Source organism: Cryptomeria japonica, chromosome 8, assembly GCF_030272615.1.
Source record: "Cryptomeria japonica chromosome 8, Sugi_1.0, whole genome shotgun sequence".
NCBI lineage: Eukaryota > Viridiplantae > Streptophyta > Pinopsida > Cupressales > Cupressaceae > Cryptomeria > Cryptomeria japonica.
In genome coordinates this window covers 544893351-544915427 of record NC_081412.1, presented here as the reverse complement: position 1 = coordinate 544915427, position 22077 = coordinate 544893351, and the positions used below count along the sequence as shown (strand labels likewise).

At 35.2% G+C, this 22077-nt stretch overlaps 1 protein-coding gene across 1 annotated transcript; it reads right to left on the bottom strand.

The window, feature by feature from the left end:
• Nucleotides 1-7659: 7659 nt before the first annotated feature.
• On the bottom strand, nt 7660-11114 carry LOC131044199 (glutamate receptor 3.4-like). Its single transcript, XM_057977472.2, has 7 exons — nt 10841-11114; nt 10540-10706; nt 9389-10438; nt 9024-9304; nt 8689-8720; nt 8173-8588; nt 7660-8094 (listed from the first exon to the last, which is right to left on the bottom strand). Exons 1-7 carry the CDS (start codon nt 11112-11114, stop codon nt 7660-7662), a joined length of 2655 nt encoding a protein of 884 aa, XP_057833455.1.
• Between the last annotated feature and the right edge of the window lie 10963 nt (nt 11115-22077).

The window sequence follows — 22077 nt, the reverse complement described above, 5'->3', positions numbered from 1 at the left end:
AGCCATCACTACATAACATATTATGTTATTGTGTGTGTTTCTTCATGTATTCATATATGTGTGTGTGTGTGTGTGTGTGTGTGTGTGTGTGTGTGTGTGTGTGTGTGTGTACATAGATATGGATAATAACTATATAGGCACAAAAATTGAAACTGTATATAGCAAGTAGACAAACTAAAATCATGAGATGCAAGAGTAAAATATGTAACTATGATGTGATTGAAAACTGGATATTGTTGATATTCTATTAGTTACTGAACAATTCCATCATTGAACATCTTTCAACAAAATAAAAATACTACTGTGTGTGCATGTATGAATATATATACAGAGATAGATAATTGAAATGAAACCCTAAATGCCATTGAGATAAATGATGAAAAAACAAATCAATTTCTGTAGGTACCAATGAGTACAAATCCATCATTGAACATCTTTGAACAAAATAAAATGGTGTTGTATATATATACGGATATATATACACTCACAGACGTAAATATACATGTATATATGTGTGTGTGTGTGCGTATATGGACAATAACCATATAGGTACAGAACTTGAGACATTTTATATCAAGGAGAGAACTAAAAGCAGATATTGTATTAAGATGCAATATTGTATTAGATATTGTTGATATTGTATTAAGATGCAGATTCATTTGTCAAATGACTAATAATTGAATGTTGTTGTTGTATTTCTCATATGAAATTTATTGGAAGTAATATAGTGTAAGCCTGATAATATTATTTGCAGTGAGTATATTAACAAATTGAAGACAGAGCAAACAATGAAAATGCCTCAAAAAATCTTCATTTCCCAATTTTTTAGGGCAATGTAGTTGGCGGTGATTCATGCCAAGTGGCCCATAACGTGTATGTGAGAAGGTTTTTATATGTCAACAATAACAAACACACACACACACACATATGTATATGTATATGTGTATGTGTATGTGTATGTGTATGTGTATATGTATGTGTATGTGTATGTGTGTGCATATATATATATATATAAAGATACATATATATATATATGTATGTATATATGTATATATACATATATATACATATATATATGTATGTATATATACATATATGTATATATACATATATGTATATATACATATATTTATATATATATATGTGTGTGTGTATATATATATATATATATATATATATATATATATATATATATATATATATATATATATATATATATATATATATATATATATATATATATATATATATATATATGAGGACAACAACCTTATAGCCAGTATCAGGTATACAAATTATTGTAATGATAAATAATGATGGGGTTTCGATTAAAACAAATAGATAATCTTTTTTTTTTTGCCATTCTCTATGAGATTTCGACATTATTATATTGTAAGGATTTCGGCATTATTAAACTGTAATAGACCATTGAAATGAAATAGAGAATAATAATGAACAATAATTATTTTTTTTGCATTCTCTATAATTATTTTGGCATTATAAATAGAGAGACACCATTTAATAGCCCACCCATAAAAAAATGATAAATAATGAAGGGGTTTCGAATAATTATCAACAATAATCAATTTTTTTTGTACTCTGTAATTATTTTGGCATTATAAATTTGAAGTTGGTGAACAATGGAGAGATCATACTACAACATTGCAGGTCCAAGGAGCAACTTGTAGATATATTCACCAAGGCAAAAACACGAGAACAATTTTAGTATTTGAGAAGAATCTTGAACATTGTAAATATTGATGTAATTAGTGGTAGAAATTAAGGGGAAGTGTTAGAGGTTTCTAGTACTTTCTACTACTAATATAGCTGGTTAACACCATTTATAGTTAGTTATTATCATTTATAATTAGTTACCACCATTTATAATTAGTTGAACTTATAGTTATTTCCTTCTTTTTAGCCATGAAAACTAGTTTGTTATGAATTCTTTTCTAGAATTTTCTATAGGTTTCTAAATTCCTCTATAAATGAGGTAGACGTAAATCAGTTTTTGTGTGTGCAATACAAATCAATTCTTTTGTGTGCGTGTGTAGCACATTGATCTTTATCGTTCTCTAGCCTCTGCCCACCTACACTGCCAAGCCTCATTCTCAGTATCTTTGAGCAGAAGTTGCATCTGCAAATCGCAAACAAAAAATTATGCACAATGAAGATTACTGGTAGTTTGACCTTGCATATCTTGATATCTCAAAATGATTCTTTCTTTTCTATTTGTTTCTTCTCTGCTTCAATTCACCGCTCTATCTCACATAGGAAGTCTTCCACAAACCTTTTCTATGCTTTCATATTTTTCTCTGCACCAATTGCATCTTTCCTTCAAAACACGTGAAATAAGGTGAAGAAAATATTGCTTGTAGCAGTTAAAAATTTCCTCACGCCTTCTCTTTATACTCAACATTCAACATATTTAGTTTCCACCACAAGAAACTTTAAAAGATCTTAAATTTTTTTTAAAATGTGCCTTTCACATTACAATATCACCAATGAATTGCAGTATGAAAATCTGGATGCCAACACCTACAATGCCAAATGCAATCTTTTAACCAGAATGTTCATGCCCATCACATGCTCTTTATTATTTCGTGTTTCTTGTTTCCTCAATGTGCCTTGCGAACTCTTCATGCAAAATGAATAGTTGTATTTTCATTATTAGAAATGTTCAGATTCCATGAAGATAGCTAAAATACGTTAAGATGAACTAAGAGAGAAGTCTGTACTGCAACAACGAAGGTAATTCTGCAATCTTGGTTCTATTATCCACTAAATTTGCAAATTAGTTGTGTAACTAATTTCACAATGGTGGCAAATAATTAAAACTGGAGTGCTATCCATAGTCCATATATGTCTTCCAGTACGCCATTCTCCATAGTAAAAAAGCTGCATGGTAAATTCAAAAAGCCCGAAGCACCTTATTCACAAGCATAGGATTATCAATTGCTCTGATACAATATATGAGCGTAAATGGAAAAACCAAAATAGAACATGATCTTATTGATTCATATTAGATGCTTTGCAAAGATTTTAAACAAGGAGGAAATAGTTCAAAGGAAATGATTTTATAACCGAACCTTTGCAACCAAACCACATAAAACAATGTAATATAGTGAGTTTATGTCAACATAATCAACACTAAAATTTATTTTTTTCGTTTCCTTTCTATCCTAGTTCCTAGTAATGACTCTTTCTAGTTACTATTTTATTAAAAAAATTTGTTGAGGTGTGGAAGATTTGCAAGAGGGGTGGACTCATTCTATTCTTCAAGGCAATGAAGGGGAAAGATGAAGAGATTTTTTCATAACTTATGTATAGTTGAAAGGATGGAAAGGTGTAAGTGGGTGATGTGAGAATAGAAGTCTTTGATAAGCTAATTAGGCAATTTATATCCTTCATCTATAAGGGGAAGAAGACTCACGTTTAAGTCAGAAGCATGCCTATGAGGAAGGCATCAAACTATTCTTGGAGGATGTTTAATAACTAGAGTGAGACAAAAATGGGTCCAGAAGGTTGCTAGTGTCATGAGGGTTTTTGAGCTACCACATTATCAAATAATTTAGTCTAGAAGGTAGGTTTTCCACTATCAATAGCCACCATTTTTCACCCTTAAATTGTTTAGTCCACATTCTGTTGATTAGTTTTCCATTTTTTTCCTTGCATGCAAAAGTGTGTTGTTGAAGGGGCTTATGCACCACTCCATCAGGGGCTAATGTATATTCTCTATAATTTTTGTTTGGTTGGTACTCCTCCACTCAGCCCTATGCCTACAAAAAAAAAATCAACGCCTCATTAAAACCTAACTCTCCCTACAGTAGAGTAGTAAAAAACATATTGCCTTTGCTAATGATATTATAACTTCCTCCAGGCCAAATTTGTGAATAAACCCCTATTGGGCCCTCATAAAAATAAATAGTTGATCTTGGTTCTTTAAAAACCCACCTAATAGCAGAATTGGGCCCTAATAAACCATTGCAAGCCCCTCAAATTAAAAGTAAAAATGTGGCCAACTCTTCTTTTAGTAACAAAAATACAAATTTGGATAATGGGAAAGTGACTCAGTGTTTTTTCATTCTTCCTTACTATAGATATTTTTGAGAAAGAAAATATCGAAGAGGAGACAACTATGTCTTTAGGGGAAAGTAGATCTATGAGGCTTTTCAATATGACAATGGTTGTTAAGATTTCTTTGGCTATTTAAGAAAGTTGCCTTGAGGAAGTGAAAGACAAGAATTGTGAGGGCCCCTCTTCCAATGAAGAAGAAAGTGAAGAGACTATGGGGAAGCCACTTGATAAAACCCCAATGGACTCTTTATACTATTCCCACCTTATAACACCCCCTTTGGAGTTGTCTTAGAAGATCTCAATATGCCCAATAACAATGGTGAGGAGGGGGAAGAAGATACTAAAGAGAAAAGGATGACAAACAAAGAATAGAATTGGAAGGTTATCTCCACAAATTTAGAAGATCTTAGCGATAGGATTGATAATTAGAATAATTCCCAAGCATTTGCCTCACTGAAAAAGGGTCATGTAACAAATTGTAAGGATTAATAATACCCTTATGTGCAAAATTGTTATTTGAGTGATTATGTTATGTTGAAAAATGGAGAAAAGATAAAAAAGAGAGAAGAAGGATAGAGTCATTGACCAGGGGAAAGACATGGAGACCACAATTGCTACTAGATGTAAGGTGGCACTAGACAAACTAGTCAAATACTATGACTCAATTTATTAGAGTCCATTGTGCTCTTTTTATATGATTTTGTTTATGCTTTAACTATGTTAGATGTTGTTTCTTAAGCTACTATTTATAAACAATCTAGTTTTGGATAATAATCTTTTTATCTATGATTGTTATAGTTAGTTTCTAGGTTTGTTCATTGGCTTGGTCTCCAAGCCTTCTGGTTGTGTTTTGATTGTCTATGTAAAGAACTATATTATTGGGGGCCCTTCCCCTACTTGCCTTAATAAAAAATGATTCTATTAGTGAGAGGATTGTACATCTTGTAAACCTTACATTGTTAACTACACCTAATGAAAATGCATGATTCACTTTTTAGATTTACCTTTTTTATTTTGATCAATTATATGAGCATAGGCCAAACAACTAAAAAAGTCTAAAATGATAAATATAAGTCTTTTTCTAATAAAATACTATATAAGGAGTCATCATGTCAAGTTCACTACTAGTCTTTTTATTGAGAATGTACACCATTGTACCAATTGTATCACCCCCCAAAAAACTTAAATCCTTGGTTTGTAACATACTCACCATTTCCACCACTGCATGGTTTTTCCCTTCAGCTACTTATTTTTTGAAGTGTGTAAATATTGACGTTTTTTTGTGATGCCATTCATATCATAAAAATTTTGAAAAAATATTGATTTTTTTTTTTTTTTCATGATTAATCCTTAAGAATTTTATTTTGCAACCTCTTTCATTTCCATAAGGGTTTTAAAGATCTTGAATGTATGGAAGGTTTCATTTGTTCTTTTAAAAAAATAAACCTAATACTTATGTGAATAATTATAAATAAAATTATTGAAACATGATGACTTACCCAAATATTTTATTTGGCTAGAACCTGTGAAATATTTTGGTGAACTAACTAAGTTGGGTAATAGGACCTCTAATGATTTCCTTTTTAAAATACATCTCTCTTCCACTTTCTCTTGTAGCACATCATTCACAACCATTCTTATTTTCTTGAACCTTAGGCTAACCTTAAACTAATTCTTTTGATGTTAGAACATTCAAACTATAAAAATTGAAGCATCTATGTATATGAGATGCCATGACCAAATTTTTTCCTCATATGCCATATTGGAAAGACCACCATTCTATTCTCCAAACTTTAATAAGAAAAATTCTTTTCTTTAACTTAGAAACAACTATAACCACCATATTGCCTTCATTATTATCATAAATCTTATATTGTTGATTTGTAAAACACTTTATATTTCTTCTCACATAATTATTCAACACTTATAAACTTATTCATTAGTTGTTGAGTGTAATAATTTTAATAACACTTTTCATACCTTATTGAGCATGGAATTTCATAGCTTCTTCTACAAAAACCTCCAAAGTTTTTTAATGTCAAGCTTGATTTTGAAATTGAAACTTTCATCTATTGTATAAAAAAGATAATTATTTATTGATTTATTTAGAACACTTTATATCTAAATACCAAATATTTTTAGCTTTGCCAAAAGTTAAAACTAAATAATTTGGAGAAGTGTCATCACCCTCTCGAGTATACTTTTTGTTGCTATTACTTTCTTTTAATCTACAACCCCTTCCAAAGTGATCATATCTATTACAATGATAACACAATATTTATCTCATCAAATCTACCTTTACCTCTTCTTCTTTATCCATCTCTTCTGCTTGTATTTCTTTATGAATAATTTGTATTTTGACCTCTACCTTGACCTTCTAGTAACTTCATTCTTCTTAATTTATAATTTTAATAAAAAAGTTCTAATTACTTACTCTAATAGAATCTCTCATTCTTCCTTCATGTGAGACATAAGAGATCCAACTAGGTGATAAATATAGAGGATAGTCAAATCATTTCTTTCTTCAATGAATATAACAACATTGTTTTGCCTTTGTTTTAAAGACCTCAATATAATTTCATCACATTATCTTTGTTCACAATTTCTCCTTGAGTAGCCATCTTATTGACCACATTTTTTACTTTCACAATAGTGACTCACACGTCAATTTTTTTGCATCTTCAATTTCTTTTTTCTCTGTTTGTGGTTTAACAACTTTAACTTGATCATTGCATTGGTAAGCTTCTTGTAGGGTCTTTGCCCATCTTTGCACCAATAACTCTTTAAAATAAGCTCTTATCTCGAGCTATTTGAATATAAAATAAAACTTAAGCATTCTTCTTTATAGTTCCCTTCTTAGTTGTTGTATCATTGGCTACAAAAGTGGTACAATCAACAAGCTCTTCATTACTTATTTGTACAATCTCTTATAACTCTACATGTTAAAAGAGTCATCATCTTGATGCATCAATAATCATAATCATTTCCATTAATTGCTGGAATGAGCAAAGAATTAAAACTTAACATGATGGATAGGGAGATCTCAACGATTAAATAATTGAAAAAAAAAAACCAAAAAAAAGACACTTGAATTGATACCAAATAAAAATTCGAGAAACATATGTTATTTCTTAATCAGCTACAAAAAAAACAAACAAAAGAAAACAGATATAATATTAAGAAAAATTGACTTACGTTTCCAAAAAGGAATAGCTCACAACATAGTTTAAAACATAGAGATTTTCAAAACATCACACTAGCTGAGTGATTTACCCTGTTTTTTTTCTGCTTTATTTTTAAGGTTGCATCCATAAAATAGTCCACATGTAGCAATTTAAAACTAAAAAGCTGTTCATCATTTACTAATAAAATATTACAAAACACTTTCATGCAAAGTTCATCTAAAATTAGTCTTAAAAAGAACTGTGCACACTTTGCATTTAAGACGAGTCTACAAAAAACTGGTCGTGAATTGCATGGCGGTGAGACTCATGCATCTCTTAGATAACCATAATTAATCCACATATATTTAGAAAACCTGCTTAGGTCTAGTAGATTAGCTACAGAATCTTGAATAGCAGGTCATATCTGTCCGGACGTAACAGGAATTTCAGAGGAAGTGGAAGCGCCGGTTCCCGATGACAAAGTGGCGGTCTTAGATCTCTTTCTTTTTAGTGTTGGGATCTCCTTCTTGTCTGCATAGTTGGCGAACGTTCGCAATCGGGTGGAAACCGATTTAACATGAACTGAATTCTCATTTCTGTGCACAAATCGGTAAAGCAGGCGACACAAATAGTAGACAAGGGTGAGAAATGATACACATCCTGTTAAAAGAAATATGCCCCAAAAGTTTTTGATGCTCATTTTGTTCGATTCGACTCCGCCAGATTCCACGCTGCATTTGCTTTCACTTGAATTGAACCACCTCTTCAGAATTTCTTGCATCTCTTTGCTTTCTGAAAGATTTAATATAGCCTTGGAAATGTCTAAAACCAACGGAGACCCCTTTGGGAACACCTGCACATACAATTTGAATCAATCATATAATTTGTGAATTAAACGAGTTTACGATTATAGGAAAGTTTCTAGACTTACAAATGCGGAGCCTCCCGTTTTGTACTTGGGACCAAGTTTCACATAGTCGTTGCATCCTGTTGACAAAATTACGTTTTGGGGAATAGTCTGCGCCCGTTCAAATATGGCAGCCAGCCCTCCGTTATTGGGTCCCTTCTTCAGTGCATCGGCGGACTCTTGTGCAGATGAATATGGGCGAAGTGCGCTTTTATTCACACCCAGCTGTTGTACCAAAAACTTGTCTATGAAAGATCCCTGGTGATACCCGATTGGCAAATTTTGGGTGATGAGAGATTCAAGGCTCTGAACTTTTGGTACAACTTCTCTCTCTGTAAGCATCGACGAGAGGCTGGCGGTGTAACTAGACACTAACACAAAAGCTACAAAAAGCCAAATTATCACCACTGCTTTACCGAGACCACTTACAATCCTCTCCCCTGCGCAATCCACAAAATCAATTTTAGATTTTTAAGCGATGTAAATTGCACAATACTTTAAGCAATTGTAATTAAAAGAGAGGAATTAAAATCTTGTTACTTTGAGTTGCGAAGAGTGTGGAAAAGGAAAACCTGCATATTAAAGACCAAGTAATTGAATCAGAAATTGGGAATTATAAATTAGTAAATAAATATTTGATGAGGCTTAATTATCTAGTTCAAATATGTATGAATTTTATTTAAGAAATGCTATCTAAATTAACCACATGGGTGGTTTCTCTCTACATAACTGTGAATACATTCACTAGAAGCTGCAACTGTTTAAGCTTTACCATCAATAAAATGCTATAAATCGATATTTAACTATTACAGGAACTAATGGCATGAATAATGCCATAGAATTAGAGACAAAGAGAGAGTGAGCAGGAGAAGTACCAGATGAATGTCAAGACTTGTTCCCAAGGCTTCCCTCTAAATTGCCTATTTAGTCTGTGCTCTAGACACCAAACAGCAGCTCCCGTGAATATGAAAAATGAAACAGTAGTTATCCACATGGCTGGGCTAAAGGGACGCGGGAAGGCCCAGGGGTCACTTGATAGCGTGTCTGAAAGTGCTACCATCATTATAAGACCCGACTCCGTATACGGCTGTGTGAAATCCACATACTTGCTACGATTTGCAAGCACCGTCATATCTCCCACAACCGCATCGAATTTCTGTCTCGGGTTTTCACATATTATTTCAGTGGGTCAGTTGGAAATATAGATTTACAATGCAGAAATGAAGAGAATTTAACTGACCTGGAGATAGACCTGGTAGACGACGTCATCATAGTAGCCCGCAGTGACATTGCCAGTTCCATAAGATATCAATTCATAGGCCAATTCATAATCCAGTCTTCTGAGCACCGATTTGAACACATCAATACAGAATCCTGTAATCTCATAAGTCTGGTTTTGTGGACCTACTTTGCCATGAACTGGTTTTACGCTGACGAATTTTGTAAACCCTCTTTCCCAAGGCACCGCTATTTTAAGTTTCTTGCTTGGCACAGGTTTCACCCACCCACGTGGTGTCTTTGACGTTGATCCCCCGCCCCATTGAACAACTTGTTTCGAAGATATATTCAGGCCCTTTTCTGTCCAGGAACCAACTACGTTATAACTATTTCCAACCACATTTATTATGTCATATGAGCACTCCAAAGCTTCTCCCTTTTGACGACTTATTCGAACAGGACCAGTAAGGCCAACAAAGTTTGTCTGTAGGATCTGATTAAGCAAATCCTCTCCACCATCAAAAACCTTGAAATTTAAAATCTTGTTGCTGGTAGAGGCCGCGGAGAAATCACTATTAAACGATTCCTTACGCAGAAGACGATCGATTGCGAAAGCAATCGCCCATACTGTATCATATGCAACAAGTGCGCGGGAATTTAATTCCAGGCTTGGCATTGTAGGATTCTGGGCTCTAAACCGCTGCTTCCATGCTTGAGAAAATTCATTCTGCCTTAGCTGGTCCGTTTCTTTGAGTTTTCTTTTAATCCCCAGCACACCATTCATGGAGAGGAGAGAAGTAGCGTTGAAGGAATCTATTAGATTGGCAATTACATCGGTAATGATCCATACATACTCATTACTTATCATTCTTAATATAGACGCCTCGGAAAACAGGATTAGAGCTAAATCAGCATGCATGTGCACGATGAATACTCGCGACTCCAGGCCCATCAGCTTATCCCGAATAAGCCTCCTTATTGAAGAGACGTTAGCCTGGGGAGGCACTGCGGCTTTCAAAACAATTTTTGCCTCCACATCTCGCAAGGCATCGTTTAAGGCGGGGATGGCCCTCTTCCCAAATCATCATCTACATATACTAGCGCCACTTCCCTCCATCTATACTTCTCTATCAGCTTTGAGGTTGCCCTCATTGGCATTTTATCACTGGGTACCATACGAATGAAGTAAGGATATCGATGAATGGAGAGAGAGGGATTCGTTGCACCAAACGTCACAATTGGAACGTGCGCTGCAACGCCCAGATAAGCCACGAACTCCGCTACCGCGGACGTTTGTGGGCCGACTATGCTCACACATCCTTTTCTTAGAAGTTCCAACGCTGTAATGCTCAATTCAAGGCAGCACATAAGTTCTCTGTTTTATTCGCAAAAAATGAGCAGAAAGAGAGAGCATTAATAAACATATACAGACGTTGAAAGATACTATTATGGTGGACAGAGTACGTGTTGTTACCTGCAGAAGCGCCTATGAGTGCATCTTGTCTGGAGTCTCTTATATCAATATTGAGGACCGTGTCCTTCAGAATGCTGGTGTTTTGGTTTACGTCTTCAACCGCCAATTCAATAGCAGTCTTGGCTATTTTTCCTGTACGTGTGTCCAACACCATTATAGCACCTATATTTATCGGTGAACAATCCATTCCTCCCAGTTGAGCAGCACAAAACAAAAGAACACCCAACGCAATCGGCACCGCAACTTCATACCCAGAATTGGCTTTGTTGGCCATAGCTACACTCTTACGGACAATCCAACACTAGAATTGCTTCATTGATTTAAACATCAAATGTTAACTTATTTCCTCTGATGGCAGGATATCATTAACTGGACTGTGACTCGATTTGGCGGGATCTTCACGTTACCGACAATAGCAGCAACAAAAGATGAGGTGTAGGTCCGCACTTGGGTTAGTACTAATTTATTCAAATTTTGGCAAAATCTTCTTACCATTTTCCTCGCATTTTCGCAGAGTGGTAGAGTCAAAAGAGGCACTTCCAAAGAATTCCCCAAAAATGGAATAAGCGTTGAAAAATTATTTACTTATTATTACTTTTTTTATGCAAACAGTCAGATTGCACACCCGTCTTTATATGGCAATACTTTTTTAATGCGAACAGTCAGATTAGATACCCGTCTTTATATAAACAAAACTTGTCTGGTTAGACGATATTATTATAATGAATTTGTTTTGCTTTCGTTTATCAGATTTCTCATTGACTGTAGAAGATTTGATTTGTTTTCATTTATTTACTTTGTACTGTTTACCTCGCAGTTTCCGAAGAGTTGAACAGGGAAAAGATGAGCAGAAAGAATAGTCTCGCGTTGGAAGACTTGGGCGAGACTACTAATACTCCACTCATTCACATTGTATTTATATATTTAAATATATATTAAGCAGTTGTTTATTTTAAAGTTTATTTCTTATTTTATATTTTTAAAGATATTTTATATTTAGTTTTATTATTGTATTTTATATCTATATAGAATTATTATTATTTAAAAAATATGGTTTAGATTTAGGAAGTATAATTTTTGGTGTATTTCATAAAGTCTAATTGATTGATAGGTGATCAAATAGTAAAAACTATAATAGTCAAAATTAAACTTCACCTACTTTGCATAAAATAAAATACACTTCTTCTATTTCTATTCTCGTCTATATTATAATATAAAAACATAATAGTTCAACCTTATGGTTAGGGGTTGAAGTAAATTACATTGGCCTCTCACGTACTACTTTATTGGAATCATGGTTCTAGTTTGTTCATACCAAATTTTTATTCGAGGCATTAGTTTCTTTAGTCTCAATTTCATCCTTTTCTTATTTGCAACATCTAGAGAATTTATGAATGACAACTTTAAGTTTCTTGGTTGTCACCTCAACAACAAGCTGTAAGTTTTTTGATTACTACTTAATGATATGCAGGTGCTCTGAAACATAATTAAAATGGACCTCACCTTGTTTGAATACATCGCAAATATCATCATGCAAAAGAGAAGAACTCATTTTGATAGAAATAATATCTACACATGATATAGACCGGGAAACACTATTGTTGAGCATGCCAATGCATGCAAGATGAAGAATTCCAAAACACAATAATTAAATTAATAATTATGGTGCAATGGGCCACTCCTTATAACACATATTTCCATCTACCATATGCACTGTTAACTATTGTTGCATCCCATCATCAAGAGATTCAAAATCAGCTTTAGGTCACAATTTTTCTAATTATCATTTGATGGTTTCATATGTTGCATCTCTTATTTATTCAATATTTAAGATTGACGTATTGATAGTAAATTTTGTAAGTATTAATTTATTGTTATAATGATTCTAGATCATTAGTTAGTGATACTCCTATAAAACCTTAGACTAGAAATTATATCGTACCCTTTGCATTTTGATAATATATTAAGTGTCTTTGGAGCGAGGTTCTCCTCTAAAAAGGGTTTTTTCCATATAGTTCATTATTTGATGATAAATTACTTTTGTGTTTTCTTCCTTATAATCATATGATTAGTTTAACTTTCAAGCATACCTCCTCTCATAGATTAGTGTAGAAAGCATATTCCACACCTCTATTTTTTTTTTTTAGTATTAAATCCTAATCATGTCGAATTCCAAGTGTTGGAGACAAGTTTTTTTTGCAGTAATCCTAAATCTTGTGAGAAGTTGCATTGAAAGAGATCTTGTAGCTAGAAAAATGACAACACATCAAAGATAGAAATGGAAAATATCACATACATATGATTTGAGTTTTCAAGGCTCAAGGGGGAGGATATGCTTATAGATAAATATCGATCGGCATTACATGTAGAAAATTCAATTATCCTCTTCATCTTCTATTCGTGTATCCTTTTGGTTATTCATTTTGATACTAAAACTTTATTCATAAATTCATCAACATAAACATTATTAAACATGGGCATACTTCTCTTTGCTTCACAAGTGGAAGTCTCATTAGCATTTTTTGTTCAAGCATTAATATATATATGCACTAGATAACAAGTTTATAATAAAAAATAATCAATGTACCAATATTAGTATTAAAGGCAATTCCACAAAAAAACACAAATAATTAGCCAGAGCAAGAATTAGAGGGCGAAATGGCGGCACTGGATGGCAGCAAGAGCGATGATGGCGAGAAGAGCAGGGTTACCAATGTGCGGTATTGTGGTGCCTAGTCTTTGAAGGTTGGATCTTGGAGCTATGAAGTGTAAATTGCCTTCCCCATTGAGACAAGTGGATTGCATGCTGTCCAGAAACCAGTTAATGCTGGGAAAGCAAATAGGTTCCAGGGCATCAAATATTCTAGTCTACGGTTAAACTATGGAAATCCTTATTCAAATGGTAACCACTGCCCTATTGACCTGCATAAGTGAAAGGCGAATGGTTTCATTTGGAATAACAAAGGCTGGTTTCACAAGGCTAAGCATTCTGCATCCAAGGGCCACTGAAACTGGTATGCACAGCCTGTACCTAACACTTCCGATACACCACTCGAGAGAGGCAATCCTCACACTGACTCTTTTTTGGTTCCCCCAACTGATCATGGTAATTTCCAAAAGTGGAATGGGTGCTTCAGGCAAGATAACTCAAGGGAGGACCAAGTCAGGTTTTGGAGGTCCAGTTTCCATCCTAAAAATTGGAACCCTCGATCGAATCATGAAAGATGCCCTGACTTTTGACCTCAGCGACCCCATTTTCATAAACCGGTAATAAAAACCTCAAGACCCACTATCTTTTTGGATGAGAATAAAATTAATCCTGCTAGGTCAAATTTGCTTGAGTCTTGCCTTTTCATCAAGTGGGGTGGTGGAAAGCGAGTTAAGGACAACTTTGAAAGCTGGTGTAGAGTGCAATGGGGAAAGGATATTAATATTAATATTCTCTTGAATGATTCCTATATGATTGAATTTATGAGCAATAAAGAGAAATGTCAAGCTAAAAATAAAGGTCCATTTATCTTAGATGGCACTGAAGTTCACATAATTGATTGGCAACCCAATTTCAATCCTTGAACATATGTATTGCCGGACAACAAAGTATGGATAAGACTATATAATTCTCTTGGATTATTGGCACATTGATGTCATTAAGGATATATGCAAAAACCTTGGTACCTTTGTATCAGCAGATGACATCTTGGAGGATAAATTATGGGGAATCTTTCTCAGAATTTGTATTAGCACAGCTCAAATCAACAAGATCCCCAACAAGGTCAGAATTATTGGGGTAGGGAAGATCTGGATCCAAAAGATTGATCGGGAAGATCAGCTGCATATTTATCCTAAATGCTTCTCCTTAGATCATACCGAAATTATTCCTATATGCAATCTCCTATTGAGGTAAATCTGCAACCGGAACCTCCCATTGCCGTTGACACTGGGGAAACCTTTTGCAACGATACCCTTGATAAGGAGAATGTTACACTAACGGAGGAAACCCCTTTGATCATAGTTCCCCCCTCCTCTGGTCAAAGTGAGAGACAACAAGATCTTCTCACACTTCTAGAGAAGACCAAATCCCTACAAGAAGACATTGAATCCAAGTTAGCGGACTCACTTCCACCCTCCCCTTTTGTGCCTAGGAATTAACTAGCAATTTAAGATGGCAATCTTCACTCTCAGGGTTTGGAGACTAGCACTATAGGGGAGATGGGAGGGAAGATCTCCTCCTCGATAGGCATTGAACTAGAAGATGATGAAATTGAAACCTCCTCCTTGGAGGGGGAGGAAGACTTTGAGCCTGACTTAGAGTTTATATTGGAGGGTACTTCAAAAGGTTTTGGAAAGTTAGATTCGAGTATTGACAAACCAAATTTTAAGCCAAAAGATGCACGGGGGTGCAATTCCAAAAATGTTATGGTAGCACTAGCTGGTGCTATCAGTGGTCAAACCAAACTTAATTTAGGGAAGGGAAATGCCCTTCCCCAAGAGCTATGAGACTCCTATCTTGAAATGTTAGGGGCGTAAATTCCCCTGCCAAATGGTGCTTGATTAAGCGCCAGATTGATGACACCAAATGAGATATTTGGCTACTACAGGGAACTAAATGGAGCAAGGCTGAGATTGATGCTAAAATGAGAGTTTGGAAATAGTGGAATGGGCTTTTTAGGCAATCAGATGGAGCCTCTGGTGGCTTGGGAATCATTTGGAATCCCATGAATGTTAAGATCTCACTTGTGGGGGAAGATAAGTATTGGCAACATTTCTTGCTCATTATTCTTGGATGGAATGAGAACTTCAATCTCTTCAATGTGTATGAACCATCTTCTACTAGTGATAAACGGGCTCTCTGGGATCTCCTATCCATCAACCTAAATAGTATTACCAATGGTAGTTGTGTGGTAGCCAAAGATTTCAATGCAATCCTCTCTGGCACTGAGAAAAGTGGGGGTATTCAGAGGACGGGTACGTCCCAAAATGACTTCTTGGATTTTGTTGAGATGAATCACCTTATAGACATTGTTCCAAAAAATGGAATTTTCACATGGACGAACTAGAGAATGGGTTTTACTAATAATGCTAAATGGCTTGACCGATTTCATGTTTCTGGTGAATGGTTAAGACAAAATCTAGCCTTAGAATCATTGATTCTCTCACTCACTAGATCAAATCACTACCTGATCTATTTGGAGGTCTCCTTGGCTCAAGCGAAGAGGGGCACCCTATTCCGATTTTAGAAAATGTGGCTTAGGGTGCTTGAAATATATGATCTTATAACGGCTTGGTGGAATGAACCAGTTTTTGGGAATCATTCGAGACTTCTCATTCTCAATAAAAAGCTCAATTATATTAAGGTCAAGATCAAAGAATGGAATAAGAGCCATTTCAAGAATATTCATATGGAGAAATTAAGAATTAAGGCTAAACTGGTAGACTTAACTAACTCTATTACATCTTCAGGAATGACTGAGGATCTATTTATAAAAAAAACTCTCTCAAATTTGATCTAAATGAAATCCTTCGATGTGAGGAAATCCACTGGTGTCAAAAATCAAGGGAGTTATGGTTAAAGGAAGGTGATAAAAACACCAAATTCTTCCACCGGTTGGCCATTGCAAATCGAAATAAAAATAGAATATCAGAAATTATGAGACCGGATGGAGTCACTGTCAGGATTTACGAGGACATTGCGCAGTAAGCTATAAGATTCTTTGACTCTTTGCTAAATGGTGACCATCAAGTCAACCATGAAGCAAGAGCCATAATTATGAACTCAATCCCATCCATTATCTCTGTTAATCAAAACACAGCTCTGTGTACTCCTATTTCAATTGATGAAGTAAGGAATACCAGCCTCCAGTTGAAACCGGATAAGACTTTTGGCCTAGGTGGTTTCCCTGCCGCTTTCTTCCATCATTTCTGGGATATCATTGCTCGAGATATACATCTTGCAGTAGAAGAATCAAGAAAGAAGATGACTATGTTAGGGGCCACCAATCACACCTTTTTGACTCTAATCCCGAAGAAGCAAAATCCACAACAAATGAGTGACTTTAGGCCTATCACTCTATGCAATACTGTATATAAGATTGTAACAAAGATCATAGCTAACAAATTGAAGCCCCTCCTTAAACACATCATATCAGATAAACAAAGTGGGTTTGCCCCTGGAAGATCCATTGTGGAAGGTATCATCGTCGCTCATGAAATACTTCACACAACCAGGAAGACCAAGGACTCCTGTATGATTTTAAAACTGGACATTGTGAAAGCTTATGACATGGTGGACATGGATTTCTTATTTGATGTTCTTAATAAATTTGGCTTCTGTAAGGAATGGCTCACTTGGGTTATGAGTTGTCTCTCTTCCCCCAAATTCTCTATTTTGGTTAATGACTCATCCCATGGTTTCTTCTCTTCGACAAGCAGAGAGTTTTTTAGTGGTGAATCTTCACCAATTGGCGAATTCTGTACGAATAGTCTTGGGCACCATTGTGGTCAAATCGCCCAGAATTTTGGGGTTAATGACACACTGTAGAAACTGGCTTCGCCATTGACCACACACCATCGATGTGCATGCCCGTAATATTTGCCTGGAATCACTCGGACGTGGGTATTAGATCACCTCCGCTATTTGCTAGCAATAGTAAAATGACCACATACCTAGGACCTAATTTGCCAATGGTAAATTAAATGTTCATTGCATGCATCGGCCAAATTCGCCAATATCAATTAGAACATTATAAGCATTCGAGGACCTATTTCGCCTTGCTTAAATTAAATGTTCATTGCACACCCGCGTAATTCGCCAAAAATGCAATTAAATTAAATGTTTATTGGCAATTGCGACGCCCGAGCCCCACGCAATTCGCCAAAAATGCAATCATGGATTGCTATAAATACACTATTTCTTACACTCTTTCTTACAATTTGTTCATGTCTGATTAGTAAATTGAGTTGGAAAGTCAAAGCTCATTGTAGGGCAGAGGGCCAGAGTTACAATCCTGCAACACAGGCTCAGGCATTCATTCCCAATTCCTGATTCAGAGAATTGAGAAGGCATAAAGGTGAGTAATCATTTCTTCATACTTGATAGTATTAGTTTTAACTTTTAATTCGCAGTGAGAGGTCAAGACTCAAGATGTCACAGTTAGACATGGGTGAGACTCCTCAGGGTGGTGAAGGGATTGGGATGTCAGACAAGGGTAAGACTCCTCAGGGCAGTGAAACTGAAGGGATTGGGAGGCCATCAAAATGCCCAAAACTTAAACTTAAAGATAGTACCATAAAGTCTTTTTTTGGAATTGGTAAATTTTCTAGTCCATCAACCTCTGTAGTTGCAAAACCCATTCACAGTGGCTCACCACCACCACAAGGTGGGATTGTCATTGATTTAAATGCATCAAATGAGGATGAAAATACCAACATAGTAGAAGATGTTCTAAGGGATACACACAATGAGATACCATTGGCGAATGCAAATGTTAGTACTGAAGATGATGTTGGTAGGAAGAAAAGAAAAAGGAAAGTAAAACTGGGGTGAGAGTGGGAGATGACAAGGAGTTTTAAGATTGATTCGGTAGCAAAGTACCCATTCATTGAACCGGTCCCAAACAATGATGAACAACCAATAGAATGCAGGTGTAAGATTTGTAGCTAGAAAACTAAAAGAGAGAAGAAGATGAAGCTAAAGCTTGACACCATAGAAAAGCATATAGGTAAGCTTTATGAAAAATAGATCATAGACAAAAATGAAACACGAGTAGTAAGATGGAAATCAAAGGGAAGAATGTCTTCATGTTAAGTATGCCATGGAATATGAAGAGCATAACCACAAAACGACACTGATTCGTAATAGTGGATTTGGAAATACAATCAAGGTTGGGCTTGAACATGCAGCGAAAGATGCAAACCTAGCAAAGACTATTAAGATGAGTGTTGTTTTTCATATTATGTTGAGAGGGCGTCCTATGAAATATTTCCGAAAATTTAGTAATTTATTATCTTTTTTGAATGTTCCTCACTATCCTATGTCACATTGGTCAATAAATGCTGGATGGGAAATGGCAAACTGTCTCGCTGAGGTGGAAAAGAAAAATTTACAAGAGAGTGTAAAAGAGTTAAATTTCATTTCATTATCCATAGATGAAGTTACTGCGGTAGATAAAACTGCTTGGGTTTGTATGCATGTGTATATCGTAAAAGAACACATTCGTTGAGCTCATCTACTTTGTGTTCGTAAAATGAGGGGCAATTCAACAGCAGAAAATTTATATTTGGAAGTTAAGAAAGCTTTGAATGAAATTGCTAGTATGGATGACTTGACAATTGCCAAGAAGTTGGTGTGTGTTGGAGTTGATGGAGTTGCAATAATGCAAGGTCAAAGGACCGTTCTTTGCGCAAGATTACAAACTAGTATTGCACCATACATGGTTGGCATTCATTGCATGGCCCATCAAATGAATTTAGCATATAGAATTGTAAGCAATTTCCCTACAGTGTCAAAAGTTGAAGATCTGGTCCATGAGCTCCACTCATACTTCTGCTGAAGTCTTAAACATTTTGCAGAATTTTAGATTTTTGCTGAGGGAGTAATAGGAGGAAACAAGCTTCTCAGGGATGTTGAGACCAGATGGATCTCCTTGCATGGACCAACAGAATGAGTTCTAATAGAATATCAATCCTTGATCGGACTAGTGTATGAGCAATGTCTCACATTAGACAAAGCTCCTAATCTCTTACATAAGTTAAGTGATATAGAGACTCTGTTAACTTTAGCTAGTCTTCTCCCCATGCTGGATTCAATGAAAAAACTTGTTAAGAAAGCCCAAGACAGAAGTATGTATATCAATGAGTATAGCACTCTACGTAAAATGACATGCTTGAGTTTGGATGGTCTATATTCAGATCTAACAGGGCAAAGCCCAAATTTTTTTAGGTGGTAGATAATTATAGATTTGAATCATGCTGAATTTTTTTTACATTTCAATACAAAAAATGAGTTATGTGTCTTTGTAAAAGGATTTCAGATACCAATACACCAATCTAATATGGGCAAGTGAGGCAGAGCACTACCAGTTAAAAAGCAATATTTTGACAGGATTGTTAAATCTGTTAGTGATAATTTGAAATCTATTGCATATGAACTTTCAATTGAGATTCGTGAAAGATTCCCTTGAGAAGAAATACTTGAAGCCATGGGTTGTGTGTATCCTTAATTTTGGCATTCAATTGGAGATAATCCAAATGATGCAAAGATGTTTCATAAAAAACTAGAGGAATTGATATTGACATTTTCAAAAGATGCATATTGCAATGGACAACCAATAGAAGGAATTTTAAATTCAAATCATCTCAGAAAACAATTAAACAATTTGCATTGGTTATGAAACAATAGCTGGTTAAATTGGAGAATCCATTTGAACCTGGATCAATCACAAGGCTTTGGAAAAGGATAGATCAAAGTGAAGCATTGCGTATTGCAATACCAGAATATTTTAAACTTGTTGATTTATGTCAAACAATGATATTGGGGTCGGTGGAATATTAGAGAGTTTTCAGTGCATTAGGGCTTTTGAAATCAAAGATCATAAACAAATTAGACAAGAATTTGGAAACTTGCTTGAGGTTGTTTGTAACCTAGTATAATGTTAGAGATTTTCCATATGATAGGGCACTGGCAATCTGGAATTCCATGCGTGAAAGACGAGGGGTGTGCAACACTTTAAAAGCTAGTGGTGCTACTGCTAGTGCTAGTGCTGAGACAAATGAATATGATGGATCGCAGAGTCAAAGTCAACATGAAGACGAAGACATTTTTGAATACCCAACTCAGAATGAAGATGAACTTGTTAGTACTAGTCAATTTCTCGATCTTGAGTTCATTTGGGATATAGAAGCCTCGGACAATCGGACTGAGTCACTAAAGTGAATTTGCAGTCAGTTTATAGGTATTTATAATTATACTATAGTTCTTGAGTCATATTACAATTTCAATTTTCAAAATTGCAATACTATAGTTGTCATTGATGATTTTTGATATTGTATTCCTTGAATTTGTCAATCAGAAGTAGAACGGATACTTATTTCATATTTTTAATTGTGAATTTGAATTATTATTAAACAATTGAATTATTAGTAAATTGGTATTTGGTTCCACATTATGTAACATGTTGAACATGAAATGCAACAATTTGTGTCACAAGATCCATAAAATTATTCATATTGCATAAATGTTATTGCTAGAACCTTTCTACTATTCTACATTAAATGCTTAAAATGATGTTCATGGTGATTAGGGTTTTGTGTTTGTTTTTTGTCTTAGTTGGCTAGTAAACCGAAGTTGTCATGCATTGAAAATATGAGTTGTCCTCTATTTATTTGTCCATGTCAATGTCAAGTGTGGTCAAATGGTTGGTCAAACATGTTTAATGGTTATCGCTAGCTCACGAGTCCTTTATCATCAAGTCAGTTTAAGTCGCGAGCTTGTGAGTACTGGGAGATTTTAGTTGTCACTACCTCGCAAGATGTTTTGCACTTGACCATTTTATGTTGCGAGGTTGTTACTGGGTGTGATTTTATGTTGTCGCATGGTCGTGAGGTGTTCGTGGTTAAGTGATTTTAATTTGTGATCATGCGATGTAGTTGGTATCGCAGCTTAGTTGGTTTCGTCACTTGCTTGCAGGTTTTGAAGTTGTTTAGCATTTTAAGTTGCGATCTGGTGATAGGTAAGTTTTGGTCTGATTTTGTGGTCATCGCATGCTCGTAGGTTTGTAAGTCTTAAATCAAAAAGTGTTGTGAGCATGCAATGGCAATTAAGTGCCTTGTTATCGCTGGATCACAAGGGTTTAAGTCAAGTTAAGTTTCGAGCTGTGAGCTTGCAATGAAATAAGTTATTTTGTTAGATTTGCAGTGGTCGCCAGCTCACAGGTAAAGAAAGAATATTACAAATGTTGTTGTGAGGTTGCGACTGAAGGGCTTGATGAAGATCAATGGCTGTCGCTCACTCGCGAGATTCTTTGAGGATTTGTAAAAGGGCTTGCGAGGTTACGATTAAGAGGATTTGGTAGCATTGTCACTAACTTGCTGATTCCTTTCCTAATTGTTATAGCTAGTTGAGAGTGTGCGATTAAAGATGGGGATTTACACATGGACTTGTTTGTCGGGTTCTATAAAAGTTTTGACATGATCGAGCTAAGATTTTGACATTTGTACAATTGCATTAATGCATTCTATTA

Coding starts and splice junctions, on each gene's coding strand:
- LOC131044199 (XM_057977472.2), bottom strand. CDS start 11,114: ATGGCCAACAAAGCCAATTCTGGGTATGAAGTTGCGGTGCCGATTGCG. Junction 10,707..10,840: donor ACTCATAGGCGCTTCTGCAG/GTAACAACACGT, acceptor TGAGCATTACAG/CGTTGGAACTTCTAAGAAAA. Junction 9,305..9,388: donor TCTACCAGGTCTATCTCCAG/GTCAGTTAAATT, acceptor AACCCGAGACAG/AAATTCGATGCGGTTGTGGG.